General features: G+C 52.9%; 1 protein-coding gene across 2 annotated transcripts; it reads right to left on the bottom strand.

The window, feature by feature from the left end:
- Window positions 1-966: 966 nt before the first annotated feature.
- RGS16 (regulator of G protein signaling 16) lies at window positions 967-6708 on the bottom strand. 2 transcript variants are annotated; one of them, XM_004275198.3, is made up of 5 exons: window positions 6556-6708; window positions 5558-5668; window positions 4708-4772; window positions 4253-4419; window positions 967-2832 (listed from the first exon to the last, which is right to left on the bottom strand). In XM_004275198.3, the coding sequence occupies exons 1-5, from the start codon at window positions 6597-6599 to the stop codon at window positions 2620-2622; spliced, it is 600 nt and encodes a 199-aa protein (XP_004275246.1). In that variant the 5' UTR covers window positions 6600-6708; the 3' UTR covers window positions 967-2619. The 2 variants fall into 2 exon arrangements, with proteins under 2 accessions (XP_004275246.1, XP_033293811.1); XM_033437920.2 differs by having other exon boundaries at window positions 4708-4769.
- Between the last annotated feature and the right edge of the window lie 2735 nt (window positions 6709-9443).

Raw genomic sequence — 9443 nt, 5'->3', positions numbered from 1 at the left:
CTCGAGCCAGCTGCCCTGGGCATGTTCCCCTCTCACTCACCCACCCCCATGCCCCCAGGAGCTTCAGTTTCCTCATCTGTATTGTAGGGTTATCATACCTACCTCACAGAGCTGTCGTAAGGACTCAATGAGATCAGGGCCTGCCACAGTGTGTGTTCCCATCTTCCTTTCCAGGCTCTTAACCTCAGAATCCCTCCTGGCATCACGCATAGAATCGCCTCTTAGATCTGGGCTTCGAATGTGATTCCATGGGGTTTTCTACTCGATGTACCTGAAGTCTGGTCACTATACTCAGTTATCTTTATATAAACAGATCATTCAACATAGAGACGAATTGAGGGAGAACAAGTAGGTGATCGGCAGAGGGAGAGCAGATTGGATCCTTGCAAGCCTACCCCAAAGTTCTTTCCAGCCCAGCGCTAACCTCTCATTCCCTCTGCCCCAGGAATGGAACAGTCCCATGTACCAAGTGGCTTCCCAAAGCTCATCTCAGAGACGTCTATGAAATTATAAGGAATACTAACTCCCTGAATTTATATGACATCTTAAAAGGATACTAATGCAAATTGAAAATGGGCAAAGGTGAAAATGGCACAAAAGTCCCCCCCCCGCAACTGATAATGTGTGGCTACTTGGCCGGGGCAACCACCCCTTGCTCTGTTCGAAGAAGAACTGGGAATGGCTTGTGCTGGGCCGGGTGGAGAGAGGAGATGGGCTCTGAAATGACAGCTGAGCCAGGTCCAATCAACACGACGCAATGGCTTGACACAAGTTGGGCTGTCACCAGCTGAATGAAGTTACCCATCCTGGTGGCCACCGTTCGAACAGTCACCTCTGCCCGTACCTCGAAAGCTCCCCATGCATCCTGTGGCATCTCCGGACGCCAGCTCTCCCACAAGACTCCCGCCCGTACTTCCCTTTCCCTCTTCCCCTGACCACACAGCCCTTGGAGACAGGATCTCATACTTGGGTTTTATTTTATTTCACAATAAAATAACATGCTGAAGCAGGAAAATGGGGATCGAGTACATCATTCACATCTAGAAAACCAGTTCCAGCTGTCAACAATAAATAAATATTTAAACAGGAAGGAGTTCCTGACAGGCGCTAAGAGGTTCCCAGCATGTTCAAGAGGTAGAGTCCGTGGAGAGGGAGACAGTCAGGCCGCCAGCTCCTGTTGAGATTCTCCAGTAGAGGCAAACTCAAATGACAATAAATAACAATACAACAACACGACAACAGCAGTGAAAATAATGTGCCATGACCACTGTCACAAAACCAACAATATGTTAGACTTAAATAATTGTCTCCTGGAGGAGCTCATAGCGCAGAGAGAACAGTGTGGATTTTCCTGGGGCACAGGGGAGCTGCCCGGTTAATTCACCTCCCCAGCCTGGGCCCGGGCAGAAGTCCCACCACGGAACGTGTGCTCAGTGATGCCATGAGGTGACCAGCGGGTTCTGATTGCCCCCAGTCCTGCTCTTCCCAGCCTCACTCCCAGCTTCTACGGTCCGTCCAAGTTCATTGAGGTCCCTGCCTCATTTCTCCCGACACCCCAGTGAGCGTTACCTCACATCCACAGGAAAGAAACACGAGGCTCCCCTTCCATCCTGGGGAATCTCTTTTTCGCTGTTCTCATACCCACAAAAATAAAAGATGAGCTTGATTTAAAGAGGATTCTCTGGAACTGCCAAGAGATTTGTTTCTCAGGATCCTTTTCTCCCTCCTTCCACCCTGCCCGGCAAAAGAGCTGGACTAGCCGCTCACCAAGAGGCCCCATGCCCTTCTCCTGATGGGCCCCACGTTCAACAGCAGCACGGAGCTAAGACAGGGCACATCCCAGCAAGAGGTCCTCAGCGGGCCCTGCTCACAGGTGGACCCTGATGCACACACAGGGTCGGGGCACCCGCAAGAGGCCACCAGGAGCACCAAGGTTCCTTTCACATAAGCAAGATGGCCTCTTTTCAGGGCTCTCTATTGATCTGGAAAGGGGCTTGAAGGCCAGTGTTTGAGGTAAAAATCTCATCTGGGGCAAGCATCACATTGGTTCTCTGGCCTTGACAAGACTGCCAGGCTGGACACAGGAGTGTTGAGAAATGCAAGCTAAGGAACCCACCAGGCAGCCCAGAGGCAGGTGAAGAGGACGGGATGGGAAGGCTCCACATCCACGGTTCCCTGTGTGCCCGGGACAGTCTGGGAACTAGGAAACCAGGATGTGTCCACCGACGGACAGGCAGAACGGCTAACCTGCTTGTCTTTCCCTCACTCATTTTCAAGTTTCCCTTTATCCACAAGTTTCCCAAAGCACCCTGGAATATCCCTTGCCCCGCTGAGAAGGGCCAGAGCCGACGCTGACTCTTGCACCATCCTTCTTTTCCCCCAGAGAGCCACACACAACCCTCCTCTTCAGCCCTTGGGCGCAGGTCCTAGAAGTGGGGGAACCCTCTCACACACGGAATTCAGTCCCGCAGGGTCTAGAGGAGAGGGTGTCACCGGGTGGGCGTTTCCCTTCGCTGTCCTCTCTGGCTTTGCAGAACCCGCCCCCCCACACGGGGGCGGCGCCTCGGCTACGGGCGACCCAACCTCTCTGCCTGGCCGGCCCCCTCCCAGCCTGGAGGCTCAGGTATGCGAGGGCTCGGATGGGGAGGCAGAGGCGGAGGCGGCCGCGGCTTCGGCAGCTAGGTCCCGATAAGCTGGCGACTTCAGGAAGCGCGGGTACGAGTCCTTCTCCATTAGGGTGCGCGTCTTCCCCTGAGCCACGTCGAAGCACATGGCCGTGGGCGTCTGCAGGTTCGTCCTGGTCAGCTCCCTGGTCTCGTGGTCTATGTTCACCTGTGGGATGGAGGGCAAGCACGTGGGTGCGTGGGCGTCAGGGCACGGGGTGGCAGAGGCAGGAGGCCAGCAGGCACGGGAGGACTGCCACGTGGGGCAGTGGAAGGTGCACTGGATTCCGAACACGGAACCGGGGGTCTCCAGAGTTGACCATCAACGGGCTTTTCAACTCTGGGCCTGTCCCCACCTCTGATCCAGTGTCTGTCCTCCAGTCTCTCAGAATGACCCAGGATATGTTGAGAATGGGTACAAATCCAACCTCTTTTCACCCATTCCACTGTAACAACCCGGGTTCAAGTCACCATCACCTCTGTCCTAGACTAGTGCCAGTGCCTGCTACCTGGTGTCTCTCTCTTCTCCCCTTAACCCCGGGCTCTATTCTCCACCCAGCAGAGCGAGCCTTTTAAAACCCAAGTCAGTTTGCTAGCAGCTCTGTTGTTTCCCGTCACTCAGAGGAAAAACCCAAGTGTGCAATGAGCCCACACGGCCACCTGGGCCGGCACCTGGCCATCTGCCACCTGTGTGACATCATCTCCCACTCTCTCTCCCTCACGCTCTACTCCATATGGGCCCACTTGCTGGTCTGTGGTCACAACAGGCACTCTCTGGTCTTTGCACTTTCCGTTTCCTGTGTTAGAATGTTCTTTCCTCCTTTTCAGGTCTCTGTTCACATGTCACCTTATCAAACAGCCCACCCCTCACTTCCCTTTATAAATCGGAAAGACCTCACATCCTCCCACCCCGTACTCTGGTATTCCCTTCCATATCCTGCTTTGTTTTTATCAGAGCAGAGATCATTCCCTGACAATATTTACTTAATTGGTTATTGTCACCTTCTCCCACTGGGGTAGAGACTTTTTGTTCATTGCCATATCCTCAATGTCTATAATACTGCCTTGCATGTAACTGATGCTCAACAAATCTTTATGGAATAAATAAAAGTGCTCAGAAAATATATTGTACAGATACAAAAGCAAGGCATTACTACTCTCTCTCCACAAGGTGGCGCCATATTCTCTATCAAACACAGTGGAGGCCTGGGGGAAGGTTAAAAGGTCCACAGACCACAGACCTGAGGCAGGTCAACAAGGGGAATGAGCCAGGTTATCCTATGATGACCTGTCTCCCCAGTTGTGTAAGTGTTTTGAGCTCTAAAAAGGGCTTCGTTTACAGAAGTGCATATGGACAGAAGCCAAAAAACCCCTGCCAAACCCTCCGGTCCCACTGGTGAGTATGAGGGTAAAAGGAGGCAGGGGTGGCCCGGAGCCTGGCTTTATAGTCTCCAGCCTCCTGTGCCAAATGAGGCCACTGTATTTCTAAACTCGGCCCTTTCCTTGCTGGCCCCCCACCATCCCCGATTCTCAGTGGGGAAGGAGCAGGCAGGGTCTGCAGGATCCCTGGCATATGTCACGGCTCTGACCTCTTTGGGGGCTTCACTGCAGATGAATTCCTCAAAGATCTTGTGAGCCCGGGAGGCCAGCTTGGTAGCTGACCGGAGCTTCCTGAACTCCTCACAGGCCAGCCAGAACTCCAGGTTCTCCTCGCTGAACTCTGTCTTCAGGAAGGCGTGGAAGGCGGCCACTCCATCTGGGGTTGCAGGGAGAGAGGAAGAGACAGGTCAGACAGCGGGGACAGCCAGCCGGGAATAGAAGAAGAAAAGACAGCAATTGTAGTTAATGGTCTATTTTTAGGATGTAATTTTCTCCAACAAGGACCTGCCTTTGTATTCTGAATAGAGGCTGGCACACTAGGGGATCATTATTATTATTACTACTACTACTATTTTGCCCACACTTTTAGCATCCTCAGGCTGCCTCCACGGCACATGGGCACACATGTGCCATCCACAGACAGACACAACAGGGCCCCACTCACTTTTACTGCTCAGCAGCAAGTCAAATGACTCTCTCCACCCCAACACGTCTTCTGAGAAGTTTCTGCTAAAAAAAAAAAAAGGCAGGATTTTAATTAAAAAAAAAAAAAATCAACAAACTACTGTACAGCACAAATCCTAGCCAGAACGCTGATGGAAGTTGTATAATTCACACAATTGTATAATTGGATAATTATTGGAGCTGATGCCTCAAACTCTTAGTTGGGGTTCAGGGAAATAGTTGTGTTTTCTAGAGGACAGCTCAGTAACCAGAAACCAAAGCAGGGAACTTCTGGCCCTCATTAAGTATCTAAGACTGTCTTCTTCACTGTCCAAAATTCTTTCTATCCCCCTGACTCTCAGAGCTTGTTTTGTATACTTTCTTAAGGAAATAAGGGTCTTATGAATAGAGATTATGTCTACCCATAACCCCAGAGCCTAACGCAGCACCTGGCACAGTTGATGGTCAGTATAAAAGGGCTTCCAGGTAAAGTGCATGTCAGTGGAAGTAGTCGCTAATTTAAAACCCTCCAGTGGCCTTGGACCCTGCCCTTGCCCTGGTTGCATGTGCAATGACATCTCCAGGTGCGAGAGTCTGGTAACTAGACATTCAGGCCCTGGGTATCTTCATTTGTTGGTGGCATTAGAAGCCTGGAGCCATCCACGCAGTCACCCATGAGCCAGGCATCCATAGCAGACCGGCTATGACCAGCTCCATTACAATCTCTAGGAAAAGGTCACCAACATCCACGCTGGCATGTCCTAATTTCTCCCGGTATTTTCCTTCTCAGGACTCCTTTCCTGAATCTGGCTCCCTCCCTCCAGGGGCCCTAGGCTTTCAGCAGGACTTACCCCTCTTTGCTGTGTTTACTGTCCCACTCGAACTTGCCAACACTCCCAGTACCGGAACCCAGTTCTGACTTGTGAAGAAAGATCCCCAGCCGTGTCTTGAACTCTTTGGCTCTGGAAGACAAAGCACGAGCTTGTGAGGATTCTCCACTCGCTCAGCCAGGGCAGAGAGATTTACGAGGTCCCAGAAGAGCTCAGGTTAGTGTCACCCAAATTCCAGCCTTGGGGCTCCTGGGAACCCGTTAACTGTTCCCTGGGCCTAAACGTTGCCTCTCTCAGCGGTATCATGAACCCAGAAACAATGAAAGCAGTATTTAAGCTGTGCCTCGGTAGGTCTTATACTTTCTGGGTTTACAGTACAGCACATGTGGGCTTTTGCCCACTTAAGTCCCACTGATCCATCTTTGTGCCTGTTGATTAGCAGAAGGCAGTTCAGCAGTCTCTTAGACTTGTCACAAATATCTCTGGAGCTGTGTGGAAGCTGATTTCTGCCTTCCTCTTTACTTTTTCCTTCCCAGCTCCATTAAGGATTGGAGTGGGTGAGTAGCTCCCTGGGAAGCGGGCACATCCCTCACAGGGGGGGCTGCTGAAAAACACTTGCCTGCCTTTCCAGGGCCAGAGGGCCCCTAGACCTATGACTTAGAATGAAAACCAAGTGCTTAAGAAACCGGGGAAGACTCGGTTCTGCCTGGTGATGCCACCGTGGTTTTCCTGAAGCTGGGTCACCTGAGCAGAAGCGCCACTTGTCAGAGGGTGGGGAATGGCAGTAAGCAGTGGTCCCTCTGCTTCCCTTTGCTTTGCCTTCTCCGTTCTCGTCGCCCATCCTTCTCTAAGACTCTAAGGAGGCATCTGAGAACGTGGAACCAAGCTGACCTCCGCCTCTCGTCACTTGCGTCCCATTCTCCAGCCCACCCAGGTCTGCAAGCCTGCCGCCACTGCACTCCCTAAGGTTGGTGGGACTTGTTCTTCTTCCTCCAGGCAGCTGGACAAGCTGCTCTTACCTCTCCAGGCAGTTGGTGGGGAAGGCGGCCAGGGTCCGGCACATGGCTGCGGGTGCAGGGCAGCACGTCGTGTGGAGGATGGTGACGGGCTCCAGCGGGCAACGCAGGGCGCGAGGAGGCAGAGCAGCAGCGGGCAGCGCCTCTCTGCGCAGATTGGGTTTATTCAACTGCTTGCGCCGAGCCAGCGGCTTTTATTGCCTTGGAGGGGGCGGGGCGGGGTGCGCGCCGCCGACCAATTGGAGAGCGGTACTGAGCGCGGGCGAAGGCGCAGGAGGGGCCTGCAGCTCGACGGGGTGGGGCTCGCTGCCCGGGATGCGCCGCTACCCTCGTGCAACCTTCACACCGCAGGGGTGCTCACGGGGCTAACCCCCTCCTCTTGGCGGACACCAGCGTGGGGAGGGAGAAGCGGCAGAGAACTCACACGGAGAAGAGAAGCGCACACCCAGTTTAGTAGGGGGAAAAAAAACACAAAAAACACCTTCTGCCGCTAGTAAAAGCAGGAAACCAACTCAGCGGTGCCAGGAGGATTGGTGTTGAGGTGCCTCCTCGGGGAGGCACGCACGGTGTCGAGCACAGCCTGAGCCTGTTGGGTCCTGCAGGACCGGAGCACAGGAAGCAAGCCAGGCAAGAGAGCATCATGGTTATACTGATAACTTCCATTTACTGTGCTCCTACCCAAATGGCCACGGGTCAACTAAGTAAGCCCTTTGTCATCATCACCTCCATTTTATAGATGAAGAAACTGAGTCAGAACGTTAGAGAGACTTGCCCAAGATCAGAGTTAGAAATAGCAGACAAGGGTTGGGGGTGGTGGCTGGCTTTATTGAGCATCTACTATGTACTTTTTTTTTTTTTTGCAGTACGCGGGCCTCTCACTGTTGTGGCCTCTCCCGTTGCGGAGCACAGGCTCCGGACGAGCAGGCTCAGCGGCCATGGCTCACGGGCCCAGCCGCTCCGCGGCACGTGGGATCTTCCCGGACCGGGGCACGAACCCGTGTCCCCTGCATCGGCAGGCAGACTCTCAACCACTGCGCCACCAGGGAAGCCCTACTGTGTAATTTTTAAACTAAGACTCGGGTTAAATAACTTGCTCAAAGTCACACAGTAAGTGTTTTGCCAGAAGTCAAATATGAATTTACCATGCTTTTTCACTGCCCCTCCGCAGATTAGAATCCCACCACCTCCGGAACTAGTGAATGACCCTGCCTTTAAGCAGTTGCTAGCTGGTTCGGCGTCCTCATCTCTGATATAAAGGTAATAAATGCTCTGCCTCTCTCCTAACTTTCCCATAAAGGCATCACAGCCTCCCCATTGCCCCTCACTTCCCTTTGGGATTGCTGTTAAGAGGCTGCACTTGAAGTTAAGAGTGTACCATCTAGGGATAGATTTCTCAGTTTCAACTCTGGGCTCCACCATTTACTGATGGGAGACTTTAGGCGAGTTTCTCAACCTTTCCACGCCTCTGTTTCCTTGTCTCTAAAATGGAAAACATGATGCGCTTATTTCATAAAGTTGTTGTGAGGACTAAAGAAATTTAATTCTTAGTTTGAATTCCCCAGGAGACGGGAAACTTAGTTGCTCGGAGGCAGAGACTTGCTGGGGAGAGTTCTGGGAACTAAGAGGGTGTGAGGGAAGCAGGCTTGGGCAGAGGGAGGAAACGAATGCCGGAAGCTGGTCCCAGGGGGTGCTCTGGAGTGGGATGACTCTTCTGAGCAGACCCGCAGTGAAGCAAGGGGCTGCGCCTTTGTATCCCACATCAACAGTTCATTGGACGGCCTAATTTTAAACGAGGCAATTCCCTCTGTTAAGGGAGAGACGGCTGTGAGCCTACAGCAGCCAGCACCCTGGGGAATAAGGGCCTGCTCCCAAACGCAGATCTGGGAGACACACCACAGCACCTGTAGCCACACCTGGAAGGTGCTTGGGACAGAGCTCAACTCGTAGTCAGCGCTCAGTCAACCTTGGCTCTCAGGTTTACTTAGTAGGGTTACAGGGGTTGCAAGACAACAAGGAAAAGTAGCAAGTTTTTTTGTGACTCTCGGAGTTTAGGTGTTTATTTCATGAGGGGCATTTAAGAGTTGCTATTCCTCAGCGGCGCCTGGAAGTAAGGGTCGGAAACCAGAGGTGAAGAGGTTCCACCTGACAGAGCTCAGTGAGAAGTCCCAGAAAAGCTGGTCAGGGAAGGAAAGGGGAAAACCACAGAGGGGAAGAGGGGAGGAAGGCCTGTGAGAGAGCCGCTGAGGCACCGCTGTAGGAAAAGAGGCCCCAATCAGAACAATATGGGGGGTCTTTTGTCAGAGCAGATTCTCTTGTTAAGCCAGGGCCTGCGGAAGATGATCCAGTTAGTCAAAACCTAATGCTCTCTGAAGCCAGAGCTGAACCCTCCCCAGCCTCCCGGTGGTTAGTGGAACACAGGGACAGGCGAGGCAGCAGCTCACGCATTGGTAGCACCATCTTAGATGCCGCTTCCCACCTGCACCCCGTCTGGCCCACCTGGGCTCTTGTTCTACTTTTCTCACAAGTCCAGGGCTGGATTGGTGTGGGGCAGGGCGATGGGCAAGAGTTGGGAGGGGGGCAACGGAAGGATGCCTTTTTGAATGTTTGCTTCTCCGCACAGCCCTTGGTCCACACGATGACGCAGCCCACCCGGCAGCATTAGCAGGCCCTTCTGCTGGAGGAGTTCGTCAGCTGGGATGAGGGTTGTTTTGTCACCTGCTGCTGCTTCTGCCCCAGTGCATATGCTTTTATTATGCAGCTGCCGAATGGGGACGTGGGTGGTGTCTGAGACAGCTTTTCTCCAAGCAATAAGAGCAAGTTTATGGACGGATCGAACCCCCGGTCTTACCCTCGGTAGTACCACATTGGAATCAGCCTGGACGTGGCCACAT

Source organism: Orcinus orca, chromosome 1 (genome assembly GCF_937001465.1).
Source record: "Orcinus orca chromosome 1, mOrcOrc1.1, whole genome shotgun sequence".
NCBI lineage: Eukaryota > Metazoa > Chordata > Mammalia > Artiodactyla > Delphinidae > Orcinus > Orcinus orca.
The sequence above is the reverse complement of the archived record's forward strand: the minus strand, read 5'-3'. Positions and strand labels throughout refer to the sequence as shown.

Excerpts from the sequence above, each read along its gene's own strand:
- RGS16 (XM_004275198.3), bottom strand. The coding sequence starts at position 6,599 with ATGTGCCGGACCCTGGCCGCCTTCCCCACCAACTGCCTGGAGAG. Across the intron at positions 5,669-6,555 it reads CCCACCAACTGCCTGGAGAG|AGCCAAAGAGTTCAAGACAC; the intron begins GTAAGAGCAGCT and ends TTTGTCTTCCAG. Across the intron at positions 4,420-4,707 it reads CTTGCTGCTGAGCAGTAAAA|ATGGAGTGGCCGCCTTCCAC; the intron begins GTGAGTGGGGCC and ends CTGCAACCCCAG.